We start from the raw sequence: 21,688 nt of genomic DNA, 5'->3' as shown, positions 1-21,688 counted from the left end.
TTTAGGAAGTAAACGTCTAAATACTAATTTATTATTTTTTGATTTATTTTGAAGTAGAGTTAATATTCATCCAGTTTCATCTTCAATCAAAAAATAATACTCAAACCAAGCATTAAAATATTAAAAATTGATTAAAATATTTCAGAGACCTCTTTCTTACATTTTTCCCATTTTTTTTTCTTTTTATTTATTTATTCTTAAAGGAATATGGCACAAAAATAAAGGATATAATATAAGAAGAAAACATACATTATTTTAGAAATACAATTTAAAAAATAAATAAATAAATAAACAAAACTAGTTTTGTTATACTAAACAATGAAGTCTGAAGTTTTATTATGTTTATTTTTTGTGTTACTAGTAGGCCTACAGAACAAACAGAACAAGGGGAAACAACATACAACAAATATTTACTACTGTACTACCTTACATTTATTTACTTATTGAAGTGGATGATTGAAAAAATATTTCAAAACTCATAAATCTGGAACTTAGGAGTGAAGTGTAGACTTCTGCTTATGAATCAACACAAACAAAAAGATGTTGAATTCATTACCTATTTCATAAAATATTGTCTTTCGTTGTAAATTATCATTTATATTCACAATGATAAATACTACTGTCCAAAAACTTTAACAACATTATAATAATAATAATAAAAAAAAGTTGTTTTGAATGTTTTTTTTTTGTTGTTGTTGTTGTTTCAGTCAACCTATTTGTCACGTTTTTCCTGAGGATAAACCAGTTGTTTTTGTTTGTTTGTTTGTTTGTTTGTTTGTTTTCAGTTTTGAATTGTACAAATTGATATAATTTAATTTTAGCAAGTAGAAATTGACCCTTCATTGACTCACAAAGGCAAGACATATAATGAAACATAGATGAAACTAAAATAGCGTAAAAATATAAACACATAAAACCTTTCATTAAAGAAAACAAGAATACAAATATATATAAACAGACCTCGTTAATAACAGTTTAGAAATGTCTTACACTTTTTATCATCAAATATTAAGTGCAATTATCTATTTTTATATAAATTATCCCAAAACATTGTTTATGAATGTAAAATATTTCGCTTGTCCGGTGGATTCTGGATATGTGATTGTGCCTCGGATGACGTCTGAGCGTTGAATGACTCTGGCATCGATGAAGGTGTTTTTCATGTCGCGTCCTCCGCCATGTTTTCAGATCTTCAGAGAGGTGTGTAGTTCACAAGACACACACACAGAGGAGGGCTGGCTGCTCTTTTCTTTTGTCTGACCTCCTCTGCAAAAATGCACGCCTTACCACTAATTCCTCACGTTTCCTTACAACCTATAACTGCTTTCGAGCCATAAATTTGGCAACCCCTTCTATGTATGAGGGAATTAACGGAAGATTATCATTAGCTCTTCAAAACATCTCGGAATGTTCTCTAAAAAACCTCATGGGGATGTCAGGAAATCGACACAGAAAGTCTTGGACCCCAAGAAAGACGTGCTGACAAGATTGAAACATCTTCGAATCGTTATTGGTGAGAAATAAAATTATTTGTATTCATTTTATGAACCTAATGTTGCCTTGCAGGGAGCTAACATGCTATGTAGAGAGGGGAATGAAGGCATCATCAGCAATCATATGGCGTTTGTTTACCTGTATTTTTGTGCTTTGAAACCTTTGACAGTAACTGACAAGCTTGCATTTAGAAGTTTGGTCTGATATACAATGATTTTATAGGGTCTTGTGTCTTTCTCTTTTATGGTTGAGTGTTTTTGTGGGTTTTGTTTTGATATGACACTTGCATTGGTTCCACTGGAACCTCTTTAGATGTCAGTGAATCTGAGGATGAATAAATGTTGTGTTTGCACATTTAGACTGTTAGATTAAGTTCAATTGGTTATTCTGTCTGCAAGTGATTAAATGATCAACATTAGGTTTATTAACCTGTGTATTTATGTGTGTATATTCTTTTACCTTTTTTACATATACATATAATTGAATTGATCACATGGCTCACACAATGAAAGAATGTTTAGAAGAGCATGAAAATTTTAGTGAGAACCATCATACTCATATACTCCATTATTCTCTTTTGAACTCGTGCCAAACATGTGCAATTTGCTTAAATGAAGTAAGAAATATTCAGAGATCTGAACTTGTTTTTTTGAGAGAGAGAGAAAAAAATCGCACTGTCAAATTCATGGCCTTTCATATATAATGCAATAAAAGGAAAAAGATTCCTCTTGGGCAGTTCATGTTTTGGGTGGGGGACAGCAAAGATTTGCTTCTTTAGTACTGGGTGGGACATCACCGAATAACAGAAATAAACCAGCACTTCCTTTGGGATTAGTCAAGGAAGTCAGAGAAGGAATCCATCTCAGGCCAGTTCCCTCAGATTCCTGAGTTGTTTAGTTGTACTGACTTCCTGAATGTTGGACATGTGGATCGTTTGTGTAACATCACAGATTTTTGAGTAATGTAGTGTCTGTGGTTAAAGCGTCCTGTTAGAGATGTTGACCTGCCTTGGAGTAGTTGCTGTCCAATCACGACCCTGTTCCTGAATTGCTCTAGGTGGAGTTATCTGGCTTCCTGGTGCCATTGTGTTATGCTGATGATTGTTTTTGAAACTGTGAACGTGATTTTGCTATGAATGGCGAGGAAACTGCCTCCATTACAGCAAAAAAGGATTGTTAAAATGTCATTGTGACGGTGACTGTTTCATATAACTCCATATTCTATGTTTTAAAGGGGTCCTTGATTATGATTTCACTTTTTTTAACTTTAGTTAGTGTGTAATGTTGCTGTTTGAGCATAAACAACATCTGCAAAGTTACGATGCTCAAGGTTCAATGCAAAGAGAGATATTTTCTTTTACAGAAATTGCTTTTTAAAGGGATAGTTCACCCAAAAATGAAAATTTGATGTTTATCTGCTTACCCCCAGGGCATCCAAAATGTAAGTGACTTTGTTTCTTCAGTAGAACTCAAATGATGGTTTTTAACTCCAACCGTCGTGGTCTGTCAGTCAAATAATGCGTGTAAATGGGAACTCCATCTATAAGAGTCAAATAAACACGACAGACAAATCCAAATTAAACCCTGCGGCTCGTGATGACACATTGATGTCCTAAGACACGAAACGATCGGTTTGTGCGAGAAACCGAACAGTATTTATGTAATTTTTTACCTCTAAAACACCACTATGTCCAACTCCGTTCAGCATCCGGTTAGTGAGGTAAAAAAAAAGCGCTCTGATGACGGAACTGATGTCTCGCGCTGTGCTTCAATGAGTGCGAGACATCACTTCCGTTGTCAGAGCGCGTTCAGACCTCACCAACCGGATGCTGAAAGCAGTTGGATATAGTGGTGACCGCAACGGTTGGAGTTAAAAATCATCATTTGTGTTCTACTGAAGAAACAAAGTCACCTACATCTTGGATGCCCTGGGGGTAAGCAGATAAACATCAAATTTTCATTTTTGGGTGAACTATCCCTTTAAGGACTACAACAAATGGCTGGTAGGGACTACAACGAGCTTCTTCTCGGGTTAGTGACATCACTAACCCTAAAATTTACATAAACCCTGCCCTCGAGAACATGCAACAAAGGGGGCGAGGCCATGTTGAGCTGCTTTAAAGAAGAGGAAGAGTTGTACTAGAGTGTTGTTGCCATGCCGTCATTTTACGCCGAACTGCTTCACAAATGAACGCTGGATTTGCACAAAAGATAAACATGACGGCACATGCTAGTCAATGAGTTGAATCAACTCCACAGCAACTACATAAATCTATCCACTAACCATTTCATTCTATAAGTTGTAACTTCTTCTTGAGTTTCTCCATCAGTGTCTGACTCCGGTTTGAACAATGTAAGGCTGAACACCATTACTGACAATCCTCATTTTGGCTGCGTGAGATTCTCCAGCTTTGTTGTCGTTGAGCAATCGAAGCACGAGCTGTTAAAGCTCCGCCCGCTTTTGGAAAGCAGGCTGGGAGCAGAAGCTCATTTGCATTTAAAGGGACACACACAAAAACGGTGTGTTTTTGCTCACGCCCAAATAGCGTCAAATTTGACAAGCTATAATAAATGATCTGTGGGGTATTTTGAGCTGAAACTTCACAGACACATTCTGGGGACACCAGAGACTTATATTACATCTTGTGAAAAGGGGCATAATAGGTGCCCTTTAATGTTATTCTAAATTTTTGAATGGTAGTGTACCTGCACAAAGCAGTGAAGTGAATCAGTAAAAAGATTGCATACAAAAGTAGGCTATATCACAGTTTTGAATGCACTTAACATAAAGAATTGCAAAATATCATGGTTTCATGACCAAATTATTGATTTAATGTTGTATCACCAGGTCAATGCATATTATACAGCAATGAAGTGAAGTTTCCCTAAGTGATAAGCTCAACATTCACATATTAAACATTATTCACATGTCCACTTATTATGGCCTAGATCAGACCTTGTGCACAACAGCTTTTGTGCATTTGTGGACCTGAGGAAGTAAAGTAGCCTAAATAAACGGATGGGTGTGTTTGCAGAGAAACTGCTCTGATAGGAAGCACACAGTACTGTTTGAGATTTTGTTTGGTTTTTGTTACTTGTTATTCGAATGCATCTGCGACTGTTTGAAATAAACTTCTGATGTGAATATAAGAAATATTTATTTCAAAACTGTAGTCTGCTTAAGTCCTGTCTTTCCGTGCGCTAGATCAATTGCCATCTTTAGCATGCTGAGCTTGAGTATTGCTGATGTGATCAACAGTCATATTTTATATGAAGTCAATGGGCTCTTAACAGATTGCAGCACACTCTTGTAACTGCCTGAGATCTTAAGGTTGATTGATTGTCAATATTGAAATGACTACACCACTACTACTATTGCACATATTAGGTATTTGTACAAATTAAACCTTTAATACCAAAGTATCAAACTTTGACATGTAAGTTGTCCTCCACTATTTGTACTATGAATGGTATTTCATTGAGAAGAGGTACTTTTCTAAGTGATTGAAATTATGATTTTGCAAAAAAAAAAAAAAAATCCCATAGACTTACATTCTTTTGACTTTGGCCAGAAAGTGGCCATCTATCAACTACTCAGAATACCTTAGCAAACACATCCTGACAACCACCCACAACATCCTAGCATCAAAAGCATCAAAATCTTAGTTTGTTCTGGTTTTTAAGATGCATTATACATTGTGCATTCTTTGAGAATGACCGTTTGGGAGCGTCTGTGTTGTCATTCTTTCCATGGAGTTCAGTAGAGCTGCAAGAGTAATCATTAAAAGATCACAATCTCGATTCAAACACTCACGCAATCTTCCTAAATGGCAACGATTCAGCCTATCAAGTCTATTTGTTCAATATTATTAAAACTTTGAAAAGTGGTCACAGTGTACGATCAACATTAAGATATATATATATGAAACAGTCTTTTCAGCCACACAGTATCATTATTTCTATCACAGAAGTACTGGGATAAGTTTATAGTTCACATATAAACACTGGCGTCTATGGTTGCAATCAAAATAGAGGAAATCACCTTTTGAAAGTAACTTTGTATCAATTACATCGTTACGCCAGTAGGTGGCGACAAGTGACTGTTAAAAAAATGTATTTATTGAATCATTCATTCAAGAGATCAGTTCGAAACTGCTGGTTAATCCAGTAGTAAAAACAAAAATTGCCTTTATGAGTAGGGATGCATTGAAATGAAAACTTTGGGCCGAAACCGAAAATTCTGGATGCACTTGGCCAAAAACCGAAACTGAAAATTACTTTAAAAAAATATATATATATATTAATTTCTTATTTTAAATTCGGTTTTTTGTATAATTGTATTATTATTAGACTTGTTAACTAAATTCAATAATTTTACTGAATCTGAATTCAAAAAATACAAATAACCACACTTTACTAAAGTTAATACTAATACTAAAGTAACAAAAATTGGACGGAAAATAGGCCTGTATTAAAATGTTACATATCAATATATTAATATCAATATATTATTCTTCATTCAGTTCTATGCATTAGAATCAGATTTAACAGATTTATTTTTGACCAATTATCAAAATAAAATATAATCCTACAAAGCTATTATTATCAGAGCATGTGAGCAGATAGCACGCAGTGGATCAGTGAATGAGAGGGTAGCGTCATTTTACCAGTGTTGCCCAGTGCTGCTCTACCACACCATGTTACAGTACAGTTTGCAAACAGAATCAAACAAGTCCAGAGAAATTTCATGTCTGCATGTTATTTGAGCAGACTTTGCTTTTCCGGTGAGGGTGAGTGGTACATGAGTGGAGCGTTTGGGCCATGCGCACGTATATGGAGCGGAGCCGAGAGCGCAGCACACGCACAGAGCGGAACATTGAGCAGTCGTTTTTAAAACTGTGGCAGCAATTAAACATATTGTTAGAACCCTTTAGTAAATATCATGTTAATTTGTTTAGTTGTCTATTCAGAATCGTGGGAGAATAGTGATATCTATTTTAAACAAAAAAATCATGATTCTCAATTCGTGCAGCTCTAGTGTTCCGTTTATCTTTAAAGATGAGGGGCATTATCTTTGAGTGATTCTAAAACACCGTCAGGCACTTGGGGTCTCGGCTGTGTTCTATTTTAGATCACAAATATTTCCAACAGCCAGTGTAGCACCATCCGTTGGTCTGTTCTCTCTCATGTACTGTAGTTTCAGCCAAAATTCCCCTCTGTCTGTCTGTTCTCAAAGCTTTTTGATATACACCACAGTCTGTAAAAGTTGGACTCTGGCTCACTGCTGCACTGCTAGACTTTGTCAGTTTGAATTTGGGATGGGCATTTTGAGGAATTTTGTACCCTAACACTAAGGTTGTCAGACTTTCAGTAGCTAATTTCACTGTTTCCACAAAAGATAAGCAGCACCCTTGTCAATAACAACAATAATAATAATGCCAAATCAGCTTATTAAAATGATATCTAAATGATCATGTGACACTGAAGACTGGAATAATGATGCTGAAAATTTAGCTTTACTGTCACAGGAATTAATTACATTTTAAAATATATTAGAATTTAAAACGGTTATTTTAAATTTTAGTCATATTTCACAATATTACTGTTTTACTGTAGTTTTGATTAAGTAAAGGCAGCCTTGGTGAGCATACAAGAATTCTTAACTACCCCAAACTTTTGAGCAGTAGTGTATGTGAAATTTATAATTTGTTTTATTCATATGTTTATATTTTTATGTTTCTCAATTTTTTTGTGTGCTTGATTTGTTTTTTTTATTCCCTTTATAAAAAAACAATCCACATCTGAATGCATGCAAGGGTGCAGTTTGCAAAGTCTGAATAGTATTTTTACTAGTCGATTATGTGCACATTTCTAGTATGCCCAAAGACACTCGCTACCACAGGTCTCTGTGTTGGCTCTGGTGTTCATGCTGGCTCACAGCTCTTTAAACAGAATGAAGCAGGCACTTGACTGAGGTCTCTGGATGCTGCGGGAACGTGTGACCAGAGCTGGCCGCTGCATTAGGATAATGAGTGGAGCTGGACTGTGTGGAGGAGCTTTAAAGTACAAATATTGACTTGTGTTGCTGGGCTGCAGGTTGCAATAGACTTCAGCATCAGTAAAGAGACCCGCTCATATCCTGTGCTGAAAGAGGCAAATTATAAGCTTGACAGATTGTGTGCGTGAAAGAGAGACCAAGCATAAATGGGCATTTTACACAGTACACAATGAAGTAATGTTTGGTTGTCATGATCCTAAAGATCTTTTGATCTAAAGGTTTATACATAAATACCTAGTTTTGAAGTCTAAAAAAAATATGCTTTTATTATGCATGTATTTCTTCATGAAACTAACACATTAAGTCACACTTAAAGGCTGGAATATACTACATGACTTTTACTCAGATTTTTGCCCCAATTTGCAGATTTATGAGTCAACAATTGTTGCCGAAAGTCTGTGCCAATCTGCAGATTTTGGGCAGTTTTTCTTTAGCTTCAGATCATGATTCCATCCAGTCAGAGGATATAAAAACATGTTTGATATTTAGGGCCCAAGCCCTGAAAGGGCGAAAGCCCTATTGTTTTCCTTAGGTAATTTTTTCCCTCCGATCTTTCAGGCACTTTTGGGTCCCTTAACGTGCTCAAACTCTTGAAACTTTGCAAACACGTAGGAATCGTCGGCCATCATTGTTGTTGGGGGAGCTCTCTGTGGCACCCCTTTTCACCTACAGTAACCAAACGTCATATAGTTATAGATCTTATCAGGCCGAACAAATTTAACACTCTAAGTCATAAGCCAGTCCAACAGGAATTTGCCTATTTAGGGTTGTTTGAAAAATGAATGCTCTGGAATTTGTTATACTCCTCCTAGAGAATTCATCCGATCACCACCAAACTCGGTCAGCATGAAGCCAAGACATTGAGGATGCTAAATTGTCAGCAGATTTTTTGCTTTCTCGAAAGGTTTGGCTGTGGCGTTGAAACAGTTTTATGGTGTGAAAAGGTAAACAAGAAATGTTATAACTTCTGCATACATTAACTGATTTCGATGAAACTTCAGCTTTGTTCATTGTATGAGGCTGATCACATGGTGAGTCATTATGAGTCAAAGTCATAGCGCCACCAACTGGCAGCAGGAAGTGTGTCACTTTCAAAATGCTTTGAAATCGACCTCTAATTTTAACCCGATTTGCTTCAGGCTTCGTCAGAATAATGTCAAGACTTGGCAGATGTAGACCTGTGAAAGGATTCTTGATATCTTGAATACTGTTGTCATGGCAATGCATTAAACTTTAACAATATTCTTGGGTGTTTTTGAGGCTCTTAGCATGCTTCAAATTGCATGAAACTCGACACAAACTTCAGAGTTGTCAGCCAGAAGACATGAGCAAAGCCTTAGAAATGAGCGTGGAGGAGGGGCTTTATAGCGCCACCTTTTGTCTAAAGTTGGGGGTTAGTTTTACCTACAATCACCAAACTCTGTACATTGTTCTCATCGAGCCAGACAACTTTCTAATTTACAATCATTAGCTCCGACCAACAGGAAGTCAGCTATTTTTGTTTGAATGTGGATTTTTTTTAACCAAGCTCTCAATTTTTAACTACTGCTCCAAAGACCATCATACAATTCACACCAAACTTTTTCAACATAAAGTCAAGACATTAAGGATTCTAAATTGCAGACAGATATTGAATATATCAAACGGTTTGGCCGTGGCGAGGCAACGTATTTATGGCAAAAAAAGGGGAAAAAGGAAGTGTGTTATAACTTCTGCAAACATTGACTGATTTTGAGGAAACTTCAGATGCGTGTTCATTGTAGGAGGATGATCACATGGATGTGACTATTGTGAGTCAAAGCCATAGCACCACCAACTGGCAACAGGAAGTGTGTTACTTTCAAAATGTTTTGAAATCGACCTCTTATTTTTACCCAGTTCGCTTCAAACTTCATCAAAATAATGTCAAGACATGGCAGATGCAGACCTGTGAAAGGATTCTTGATATCTTAAATAATGTTGCCACGGCAACACGTCAAACTTTTATAATATTCTTGGGTGTTTTTGAGGATCTTAGCATGCTTCAAATTGCATGAAACTCGACACAAGTCAAAGTTGTCAGCCAGTAGACATGGGCAAAGCCTTAGAAATGGGTGGGGAGGGAGGGGCTCTATAGCGCCACATTTTGACAAAAGTTGGGGGGTTAGTCTTACATACAGTCACCAAACTCTGTACATATATTGTTCTCATTAAGCCGGACAGCTTTCTAATTTAGTCATTAGCTCCAACCAACAGGAAGTCAGATAATTTGGTTTGAATGTGGATTTTTTTTTAATAATCAGGCTCTTGAGTTTTTAAGTACTGCTCGTAGGGGCTTCATGCAGTCACTACCAAACTCGGCCAACATGAAACAAAGACACTGAAGATGCTAAATTGTAAATGATTATAGGATATCTTTAACAGTGTTGCCATGGCGAGTGATTAAAGTAATGACAAAAATAGGGAAACGGAGTGTCTCATATCATGTAAAATCATTGTTTTACATTAAGATTGTATGTTGCCCGCCATGCACAGGTTTCCTTAAGCCACCGGGGTAGGGGTGCACCAGGGCTTGGGCCCGTCATCGCTGCTTGCAGCTATATTTTGAACTGATTTTAGAATACATATCGTAGTGTATGTCGCGTTGCTACTGAAACTGAAGCTATCCGCTATCTACCACTGTTGCAAATACAATAACAATACAAAAGTAAGTTAACAGAACTCATGTAACAAAATAGCTTTAATATTTGACTCCTCAGCAAAGAAAACAACTGACTGCACCACCCACCTCTAACTCCCATTGTAATCTGTAGAGTCCATACTGACCATGTCTACCTACCCAAATCTCTACAACAACTACTGGGGTCACCTCCTGCACATCCATGTTCGTTTCATCTGTCATGTGTCTCCTAGCAGCGAGGCGCATGTTTCTGTGTGAGTTTGCTGTGTTCGGGATTATTTGAAATTTATTTGTCGTTTAGTGTATGATGCCCAGTTTTTCTCTGTTCAATCATGAAATCAGATCGTGAAGGAAAAGCAGCAACAAGTGTGCATTTGTGTATGTTGTGCAGAGATTCTTCCCTTTTTATGTCCATATTTATACATCAAACAATATGTAGTCAACAAAATAATACTAAATATCGTCCAGATAATAATATTTTAATAATTTACTTTTGCACATTGACAGTATATACTTTATAATATCACACTTAATATTTTTCTCACACAGTATAAATGGGTCATTTAGCATGAAATTATGTAGCTGCCTTTTGATTTATAGAAAGGGGTCTATTGCAATAGGATTACTGGGATTATTAGCACAATAAAATGCTCTCCCAGAAGTTATTTGAGACATGCATTTTGCTTTTGAAGCACCTCCAAGAAAATTATTACATTTTAAACATTGTACAACTGTTGTACAAAACTGATTTTGGGGGGAAAAAAATAAAATAAATCTGCTAAATGTCCAGCTGATTCATTGTTTTTTGTTTTGTTTTTTTGTAGAAAATGCGGAGCCTGCTGAACTCAAACACCTCTTTGAGCAGAATTACTCCCACATCTACTATGTGTTCTTTGAAAACTTTGTCACCATTGAGGTTAACCTGAAACAGAAAGGTAAGACCTACAATGCTTTATTTTCTCTCTCACCCACTGTTTTTGTTTCGTCTTATGAGAATTGTTTTCTGTACTGCTGTTTGATAGTTTAATGTTTTTCAAGGTTCGATTGCATTGTTTTTCAGCTGGCCTACTCATTGTGTGCTCTCTGCAAACAAGTCAGAAGTCACAGTGTTAATGAGCAAGTTTCCATGAAATGGCTTATGATGAAAATTAGCCAGCCCTCAGTTAGCCATGTCTGGTCACACAGGCTCATTATATTGCACAGAGAGCACAGCCAGTGTCTCGGATCACTGAAGTTGCTCATTGAGTATTCAGAGAGCTGCTCACTGCCTTTGACCTCTCATTTAATGTCTTACCATTTTCTCTTGTTGTACTGCATCTACTGGTTCAGATTGTTATCCTTGCTTGGTAAAAGCAATTGTTCTAGTCCCCCCCCCCCCCCCTCCCCCCACATACTTTCTTTACAATTTAATTTTTTAGGTAGTTTGCCTTTATTTAGTTGGACACTCAATTGTGGATAGGAGAAAGAAAGGGTGAGAGAGGTGGAATGAAATCATGATCAGCTTTGACTTTTCCCACTTAACATGCATTCTTCTCTTACTGTGGTGCTAACAAACGTCAGTACTCTGTTACCAAAAAATGCTTGTTTCAATAAAGACAGATATGTTATTATTCAGGTATTTGTATATAAACATCGACAGTTTAAGTTACTTTAACTAACTTGTTCAGCAGAACTTTTACAGACTGTTGTACCACCATGTTGACCTAAAAGAGGAAAACGAACATAGGAGTTTACGTCAGTGCGCCCCCCTTTACGTTGCTTGCAAAACCGGATTTCACCAAGTGTAACATGTTCCTGGATCAATATCTCTGTTGATCCTGGAACAACATTCCAACAACATTCCAATCAACCAATCAGATTTGAGGGTCAAGTTTACATTTTATGTCAAGTTTAGGCTTACAACCAAAGTGCTTCTACATCAGTGTTATTCACCTATCATTTCCCTCTGATTTTAGGTATAACTTAATGGGTAGGGTTAGGTTGAGGGGTAGGGATATAGTTATGTTAAATTTGTCAACCGGTAGAGATTTTGGACTATAGTCTCTATCACGGTGACGTTGCTGTGCTGCGCGGTCATGAAAGCTTATCATTTGCATGCGTTTTTAAGCACTGCGGTTTAAAAAAAAGTGGTTTTAAACCATTGAAGTGCAATTAACAGGGAAGGACAACTCCCTTCAGTATATGCATAGAGTAGGTTCTTAAAGTCAAGGGAAATGGATTATTGAAAAAGAAAAAAATGTACTTTGAGCGATTTGGTTTTGACTGAATGTACAAATGTTTGTAAAAAGAAAAAAAAAAGGTTGGGGTCTAAAGGGGCTATATGTAGAATTCAGAAACCCTTGTTATTAGCGACACAGGTGGCCATTAAGTGAACTGCAGCCAGCAACATATTGCTCGTGTTTGCGCACTTGCACGTATCGAGACTGAACGTGATTCAAGGTGATTCAGTGGTGAAAAAACAGCAGTTAAGAAAGCATCTTATCATGGCGATGTGGATATGTTTGCACAAGCTCTGCAATTCACTGGCATCATGGCAACAGATGAATGAAAATCACACTGTTATGATTGATTATAAAGTATATTTGAGACTGTAGCCTACATAGATCTATAGTTTGAATTAGTCTCCTTTCTTTTCATGACGCATTGATATTACAGTACAGAATGGCTCTTTTGGCATTATCCTGAACATTGTATAAGCATTTCGTGTTTCATTGACCGGAAGAGAGGTTTTTGGCAGCAAGTGTAAATGTTGCATCCTTTTGATTTTCCTGGCAATAACGTCCTGAGTCCTTCACATAAAGATCAGTCTACAGACTTTCATAGACAACCAAGGAAGTCCAGGAAGGTCTCTTTTTCATTACAAGCGGTTATCACATTGGGAATAAAAAGCAATTAATACATAAATTCTTACATATAGCCCTTTAAGTGTACAAAATGATTGGAGAAGTCCGGTATACATTACCAGAGAAAAGTTTGTCTTTTTAACCGGAAGATTGAGTTATTACATTTTGAGTAAAAATTACAAGGTCAGCAAAACATTTTGAAAATGAAACCTATGCATGGATGAATCATTCACAATAAGTTCTAGAAGTAAGCAATAAGGTACGAAAGGCTGTGCTGTATCGTGAATAAGTCACGGCTGAAGGGCGTTGTTAGGCACGACGCGAAGTGGAATGTCTGCAACTCCTTCAGCTGTGACTTATTCACGATACAGCACTAGACTCGAGTACCTTATTCCTTTTATAAAACGGGTTACCACACAATACAAATATTAATGCCAGAAATATGTATCAATGCAACTTTCATGAAGTAAACTTTTTCTAAAAGCCTTCCTTCCACCAGAAAAAAATAGTCCCTGACCATGAACAGCAACAGAAGTTACATTTTCACGCCATTAGATGGCGGCAAAGGCTGTCTTTATGAGTGTGTCAGTCAGTAACGAAGACTTTTATATTGAAAAGGCTGAATTGTTTTGAAAACGGAACAATTGCTTTGAAATGAAATGCTTTGACTAGCGCTGTCAGAACCCCTTAAATGTTAAAAGGACAAGATAATACATCGGACATTTAAACAGATTTTTTTATTATGAACATAGGACTGACCTGAAGGAAAATGCTAAATCTGAAGGCAGGTAATAAACTCGCTCACTCGATCTCTTTCTCACAATACTCTTCTACATAATACAGTAAGCTTCAATGAACAATATCAATTGAGAACAAACAGTTTACGTTGCTAAGAGTGGTTGCTAAGGGTGTTGTGTAGTGATACACAGAACCGTTGGGTGAAGCGGTCATAGCCGTGTTTTATCGTGAATAAATCACAGCTATTGACCAATCAGAATCAAGGACAGGAACTAAACATTTTATAACATGCATTAAAAAATAGAATTTTCATTTAATGTGACTTCAAATAATAATATTTTGACACATTGTTTGGTCGCTCTCTATCTAGCTTTACTTTTTTTAATGCTTGTACATCTTTCATTAAAATTGATTAAAAAGATTGCTTTGATGCCACATGTTGAGGTCCCCATGTTTCCAGCGCAGATATGTAATCCTTGTTTGTTGAGCTATTAATATGAGCCCTGAGGGTTTTGTGATCCCTTAATGACGTTCAACGTGTTTTGTGTTTTCTCTTTCCTGAAGGTCACAAATCACAACGAGAGGAGCTTGATTCTATTCTCTTTATATTTGAGGTAAGAAATGTAAATAATCACTTGATGGCTATTTAAACACATTAGCTCAACCTCATTAGGTTTAGTTTCATTGTGTCAACTCTCATTCAGATACTCCTATCTGATGTTCACATTGTTATATGTATGATCCATGTATGAGTATTTGCTGAGACAGTGATAAATGAGATCCTTGATAAGAGAGTGGTTGACGTGCACCTGACAGATAACTGATTCGTCTCTCAAACAGAAAACAGGTGTTCTTTGCCGCACCCAAAAATGCTTCTTATGAGTCACGCTTTAGCTTTTGCTCACCTGTATGCCCCTATGGCCTGTGTGTAGTAGAGCTATTTCAACATTCCAGTTTTAATGTCGCAAGGAAGCCCAGTAATGCGTGTTTACACAAATCTGCTCATCTGTTTGGACATGTAAATATGTGCTGCAATCTCTCGTTATATAGACCGAGATATTTAAATACATGCACTAACATACATAGGCATGTCTGCAGTCAAATCCATGTGCTTATCTTGCAGAAAATCCTACAGCTGTTACCAGAGCGAATACAAGGAAGATGGCAGTTCCACAGCATAGGTGACCATTTCTACTCATTCTAATATGCTGATTTGGTGCTCAAGAAACGTTTCTTCTCATTATCATTGTTGAAAACAGATACTTAATATTTTACAATTACACAATTTTGTGCAGCTTTTTTTCCTTTGAATAGAAAGTCTAAAAGATTAGCATTTATTTGAAATAGAAATCTTTTGTAACATAAATGTCTTTACTGTCACTTTTGATCAATTTAATGCATCCTTTATCATTAGTATTTTAATTAATTTTTTTTTTTTTAAGTCTTATTTGACATTACCATTAGGTGAGGAAATAGTGAGGAATTTTTCACACCAGTAAATAAATTTGTGACAACACCAGTATCACCGATAAGACGGAGTGGGAGATATTTTATATAATTTGAGGGCATCAGAGAGCCGCTATCAATATGCAGAGTAATGAAATTGAATGTTCGAATTCACGAAGACGCATACTCTGTGTATAGGGAGAGGCGGTACTGACCCCACATTTTACAAGATAAGATATTTGTCAATGTTGCTCAGGATGTGCACCAAATCCTCTGCCATCGTCCTGTCAGTCATCTCTCCTTACTCTCGTCACATGATAAGTTAAATCCGACACTTGCTACACTGTGCTGGGACTCTGCAACACAGTGCAGACAATGTCATGGTGGGTAAGTAATGTACGAACGAACACACCGGTAACACCGACTATCGCAGCAAGCCTAATTACCATGGAAGAGATGTGATGTATCTTGTGATGCTTTGCACCTGGTTTTAGTGACTTAACATCTTGTATTAGCCGGTGGTCTCTCCTTTTCCTCTGCTTTGAAGTCTTTTAGCAGAAGGATACACAGACCACCAAGATAAACACAGAGAATGCCAAGGACCTGGGGCCCAGAAACACCCAGATCTGACCGAGAACTCTGACATTACTGTCCTTCATCACTTACTTAAAGAGATAAACAATACTTAGCCTCCCTTTAACATGAAGGATAAATAATTTTCAGTTTTATTTTGTTTTGCTCTTTTCTCAATAAACCCAAATTGCATACAAACAAACATCACTGACAGCTTTTTAAGCAGAGACCAGAGCAAACGAGTTTCCCAGAATTATCTAGTTAGCTCAGTAAGCCAGCTCATTTGGAAGTTATGAATTTGTTCCTCAAACTAAACAACTGTGTTGCTTCATAGGTCTTGTTCTCAAGAAACTGCTACACACTGGAAACTCCCTAAAGGTAGTAAATGTCAATAAATAGTTCAAAATATTTAAAAAGTATCTCAATAATCATTGCATGAGTGTTTATTGTTCATTTTTAAAGAATCTTAAAGAAGAAATTGTTTTCAATCCTTACTTTTTATTATGACTTGTATAAAATATATCCTCTGAAGCGACTTCTTTTTTCTGCTGACATAACCAAGGCTGTAAGGTTAGCCAAAAATTTTAATCAATAGTGTGGTTGTATTATGGTGCATAGATCCGGAGGGAAGGAGTGCGTCTGTTCCTTCTGTGGATGCAGGCTCTGCAGCACAATGCTCTGAGAGAGCAGCTCTGGATCTTCGCCTGTCTGATCCCAGGATTCCCTGCACCACAGTCTGAGCTGGGCCCTCGAACCCTGGATAACCTGATCAGCCCTCCCCTTAACCTTCAGGAGAGTGAGTGTTTGTATGCTGTCTCTCACACCTTATGTCTCAATATAAAAATGAGCTTTTTTTTACACTTTTGTAGTATTTTTATTTCGTCTGTTAAGGACATGTGTAATGTTAGTCAATATTTCTCTCACCAAAATAGCTTTTGAGCTTTTGAGCAAATGAGCTTTTATTTATTTATTTATTTTAATTTTAGTTTAAATTTAAAAAGTTTGTGCTTTTATCTTCATTATACATCTATTTAGCTTTAATTTGTTTACTTAATTTTTAGTAATTTTAGTACTTCAACTTGTTTTATTTCATTTATTTGCCAAGGCAACTCTTCAAATTTTTGTTAGGTTTTTTCTAAGTACAAGTACTAATCTAATATTATATTTTATTTTATTTTATTTATAAATAACACTGGCTCATAATTAGGATGTCATAGGGTGCTTTCACACTGGAAGTTTAGCTCAAAATAGGGCACAGTTCACATGAAAAGTTGGTAATGTGAAAGCTGTCATACAGACCCGGGAGCGCACTGGGCTACCAAACCCGAGACTACCTGTAGGAGGTGGTTCTGAGTTTGGTTGCACTCGAACTGTGGTGCGATTTGCATGAATGTGAAAGCAACTCGCACTTGGGTTCACACTTGTTTAGTTAGTAAAGTAACCTGCACATGCGTTTTAGCCAAGGACGACATCACTAATTCAACAAAGCACATACTAGGAGATAACAGTGGTGATGATTTACCTTGGATACGAGCGAGAGTGAGAGTGCAGTGTCATTGTGCAGAGTGCAGTCAGAGCAGCAAATGAATGACTCGCAATCCCCTGTCTCCTCAGAAGAGTCTATTTGCAAGCAGCAGAAAGACGCCTTCATGTGACGCACCTGCAGTAAACCAAAGTGTCCTTCACTCTGCTGAGCATAATAGCACCAAATTAATAAAATGTGCCATGTGCGTTTGCGATAAGATGACCACAAATGCATCAGGGTTTGATAGATTCGAGTGAGTGTGAAGCCAGACCAATGCTGCCAATCGCACTTGGACCGCAGTAAACGTCGCCAGTGTGAAAGCCCCTATAAAACCACAACTTTTCTGAGTGACCTGTTCTGTAGCTTAGTTTCAATAAATGTTTTTTGTGCACTGTGCAGGGAGCTTTTTGAGTATATCTGCATAGTAAATTAAATCCCCTTTAAAACACATCTTTTTGTCCATTACTGCAGCTCAAGTGACTCCAGAGGAGATCAGCCCCCTGGTGCCACCTCAGTCAGGTGATAAATCCCAGGAGGATCTCACTGGCTACTTCCTGGAGGCTCTACTAAAATACATGGTAAACCAGGTACTCCCCTCTTCCTACTAACACTGCTGATGCTAACACGGCTAGCACAGACCCAATGCTAAAGCTGCGGAAACCAAACTTACATGCCACTGACCCCAGATCTGCATGCAGTTGATGCCAGATACCCCTTGCTGCAGCGGTATGTTTCCTTGGCACTGCAACGGCTGCTTTGCTTCACACCCTCCCCAACATAAACAACTGCACCACTCTCTGCCTGCCTCCACCAACCCCACTGTTCTCCACAAAACACAAACAGTTCTGTCCCAGCTGCTGTTTATTTGCTCAGCTTGCCATGTATGTTCTGTGCCCCTACAGGCCAAAAGTCTGGAGTGGAAGTGCAAGGAGAACCACGAGAAGGGGTTCGCCTTCCTGTTCGCTAATTTCAAAAAGTATTACCTGCCCCATATCTTCCCCAACTTCTCCAAGGAGACCAGTTTGTACAATCCTATTCTGGGTAAGAGTTTATGATATACCTTCATGTCAGAGTAAACACAATTTTTATATCTTTATTTATAAGCCAGCTATAATTGCTCAGGATGATGAGATGTCTAATTTGGATTTGTGTCCTGTTTTATAACAGAGGTTCCGCCCATGAGACCAAAGCCTTACTACATAGTTGTTAAAAGAGACCCAGAGACCAATGAAGCCCTGTACTGCACTAAAGAGAACTTCCTCAATGCCAGAGTCATATTTATCCGCTGGCTGGTCTCCTTCTGGCTGGAGCCACGGTCAAACACAGGAACAAACATCCCTGGCATGGAAGGAGAAAACGTGCCAAAGAATATCCAGGTAGCAACTCAGATCTTCACATGTATGATGCAGTAATTGTTGTATAGCACTATTAAGGTTTTTAAAGGAACATTTCACTCAAAAATGAAGATTCTCTCATCATTTACTCACCCTTGTGTCATTTCAAACCCATGAGACATGGTTAATCTTCGAAACACAAACATATTTTTAATGAAACCTCAGAGGTTTCTGCCCCTCCGTTGAAAGTCCAAGTAACCAAAACTTTGAAGATCATAAAGAGGTCATAAAGGCATCGTCAAATGAATCCATATTACGAATTGAGAGGTTAACTCCAAGTCTTGTGAAAAGATATGATTGCTTTATATGATGAACAGATTCAATGTAGGTTTTTATTTACATCTTACCAGTGATTGACATACACATAGAGCACATCACATATACTAAACATGAATTTCGAACATGAAAACCAACGTGGTTCGTTCTAGTATGTGATGCATGAGCTTCCATGTTTAACGAATGCGATGCTTGCTTGTTTAAATGTGAATAAAAGCCTAAATTATGAAGAAGGCCGTGTTGCCGAAATGCGTAGATCTACTTTTAACTTAATGGTTTAAGCCCAGTGCATTAAAGGCTTTTTACCTTAACCACATGAGTGCCTTGGAAGTATTCCGTCTACATAAAGCCTAAATTATATTTGTTCATCATATAAAGCGAATTGTGTCTTTTCACAAGACTTGGATTAAGCTGTTTGATTCATGTGGATTAATTTTACAACACCTTATCGGATCTCCAAAGTTTTGGTTACCTGGACTTTCAGTGGAGTTCTCATTTTTGGGTGAACTAACCCTTTAAGGTTTGGGATAGTAACCAAAAATGTCGTAGGCTAAAGTCTTATTAGGCTGCACATTTAACCCCAGGTTGGTCCTGAGGTTGTCCAGGACCATTGAACAAGCTGTGATCGTGCATTTTTGCAATGTTGCTGCTGTTTCAGAGAGCGGCGGCGGGCCTGGCTGCCCGAGGGGATGATGGCGGCCCAAGACCAGATAGTCTGGATGGGGGTGTGACTGGCGAGCCGGAGCAGTCACACTCCAACACCAGCACCCTGACAGAGAGAGAGCCCAGCTCCTCCAGCCTCTGCAGCATGGACGAAGAGCACCTCACTGACATTGAGGTGGTGCGCCGGGTCCTGTGCTCCTCTAGAACCAATGTCAACTTTATCACTGAGATCTTTCGACAGGTAATTCTCCTGTGTAGAACAGAAGGGCTTCCCTTAATCTAAATATCAATGAAAGAGGAAGAAGTCTGGGTCATTTTGAAGAAGTGCTTATGAGAGAGGTTGATTGTTCTTTTTGGGAACTTCTGTGTCCTAGTGATAGAAAAGATGATTAGATTTCACAAAGAGGAACATGAAAATGGATTGTTACAGCCCATATTTTTGAAGAACTCAAAGACCCTGTTCAAAATGGTGCACTTAAAGTGGTCTTTGGGATTGGAGATGACTGTCAAGTTTGCACCAATTAAGATAAAAGATGGCCAGCTAATGAATCTCATCTTTTGTCACTGATTTCTCTATGTATATACACTGATTCTGTCTGTGATTATAAGTGAGTGTATTATATTCTGCAGGCGTTTCTGTTGCCCATGTGCGAGGCTGCAGCCATGCGTAAGGTGGTGCGGGTGTATCAAGAGTGGATCTCTCAGCAGGATAAGCCTGTGTTTATGAGAGAGCCAGAGGAAGACCGATTCGCAGGCCAGCTGGACGCTGCCCACGAGCAGAGAACTGATAAAGAGGAGGTGGTAGGTGTCTCTGAAGTTGACAACAGAGGAATGCTAAAGCGGTTATTACACTCTGAGTCAGCCTGCACAACAGCTTGTTCCCTAGATTCTTTGTTCCAGATATATCTGTGGTGATATTGCCTAATATCCACTTATTAAATTATTGGCATTAGTCTGGCTAAGTATTAAATAGTCACCCACTTTATATATTATATTATATTATATTATATTATTCAGGCCTGGAAATGGAGGGTAACGTGGGGAGACGGAGTCCAGGGAGTAAATTTCGAGGGGGACAGTGTTCCAGTTGGTTAGATTTTTTTTTAGGTAAATAAAGGGATTTCTACTTTTTATTCTATCAATAACCTATGAAAACAATACAAATTCAGCACAAAAACAAAGCGCAATAAAATAGCATGATTAATCATTAAAAGATCACAATCTCAATTCAAACATCTACACCACCTTACTTCTAAATGACGGCTCTGTCTATTAAACCTTTGACACGATCACAGTGAACATTCAGATCTGAGTTGGCACTGCTGCTGACTCAGAGAGAGCAGTTGTCTTGTATGAAAATAACTTGATGTTTCAAATAAGGATTGTATCAATTACACTGTTACACCACCAGGTGGCGACAGGTGACTGTTAAAAATGTATTTGTCATTGATCATTCAAGAAATTTGTTCAAAAACGCAGATTCATCCAGTAATGAAACAACTAAAGTTTCCCTGGTGAATCTCAGCCATTTCCAGCCCATATTATATTATTTTATATTATATTATATTACCATTCATGTTTTAGTATAAGTTATTTATTTATCATAAAAATATATATCTGTTAAATATTATATTTATATTTTTATATTTGTTAAATATATAAACAGGCAAAACCGCATACATTTTTAATATTGAACATCCTAATGGTTGTCAAGCATAACAAAAATATATAGCAATAGCACTGTACTGTTATTGTTCACCAATCAATGTGTATTTTGCTTGTGCAGGATATTGGGCTTACAGTGTCTGTTCACAATCGAAACCCTAATTGGTGCAGGAGTTCTGGGAATAAATACTCTGATTCCGAGGTTTTGGAGTACAATGTCCACGCTGGTGTCCAGGCCACATTACAGGTGAGTCCAGGTGTACAGGTAACTAAGGGTTCAAGATCTAGACTGGTAACTGAAATGAAATGCTCTTTGTGAGGTTCAAACCAGTAGAGTTCAGTCTGTGGAATAATT

At 37.6% G+C, this 21,688-nt stretch overlaps 1 protein-coding gene across 12 annotated transcripts in view; it reads left to right on the top strand.

Annotated features, from left to right (window-relative positions):
- The first annotated feature begins 1,164 nt into the window (after nt 1–1,164).
- Nucleotides 1,165–21,688, top strand: part of ralgapa1 (Ral GTPase activating protein catalytic subunit alpha 1) — an 81,454-nt gene continuing 60,930 nt past the window's right edge. For 4 of the 12 annotated variants that reach the window (XM_051868067.1, XM_051868064.1, XM_051868068.1 and 1 more), the window contains exons 1-12: nt 1,165–1,513; nt 11,035–11,145; nt 14,356–14,405; nt 14,915–14,972; nt 16,145–16,188; nt 16,429–16,606; nt 17,807–17,922; nt 18,238–18,376; nt 18,503–18,711; nt 19,664–19,909; nt 20,299–20,469; nt 21,455–21,580. In XM_051868067.1, coding sequence (XP_051724027.1) covers nt 1,408–1,513; nt 11,035–11,145; nt 14,356–14,405; nt 14,915–14,972; nt 16,145–16,188; nt 16,429–16,606; nt 17,807–17,922; nt 18,238–18,376; nt 18,503–18,711; nt 19,664–19,909; nt 20,299–20,469; nt 21,455–21,580 — 1,554 coding nt within the window. In that variant the 5' untranslated portion in view covers nt 1,165–1,407. The remainder of the gene's footprint in view (nt 1,514–11,034; nt 11,146–14,355; nt 14,406–14,914; nt 14,973–16,144; nt 16,189–16,428; nt 16,607–17,806; nt 17,923–18,237; nt 18,377–18,502; nt 18,712–19,663; nt 19,910–20,298; nt 20,470–21,454; nt 21,581–21,688) is intronic. The other 8 variants (XM_051868075.1, XM_051868072.1, XM_051868071.1 and 5 more) reach the window with 4 other exon arrangements.

This window comes from Ctenopharyngodon idella, chromosome 17, assembly GCF_019924925.1.
Source record: "Ctenopharyngodon idella isolate HZGC_01 chromosome 17, HZGC01, whole genome shotgun sequence".
In the NCBI taxonomy this organism is placed as follows: domain Eukaryota; kingdom Metazoa; phylum Chordata; class Actinopteri; order Cypriniformes; family Xenocyprididae; genus Ctenopharyngodon; species Ctenopharyngodon idella.
The sequence above is the reverse complement of the archived record's forward strand: the minus strand, read 5'-3'. Positions and strand labels throughout refer to the sequence as shown.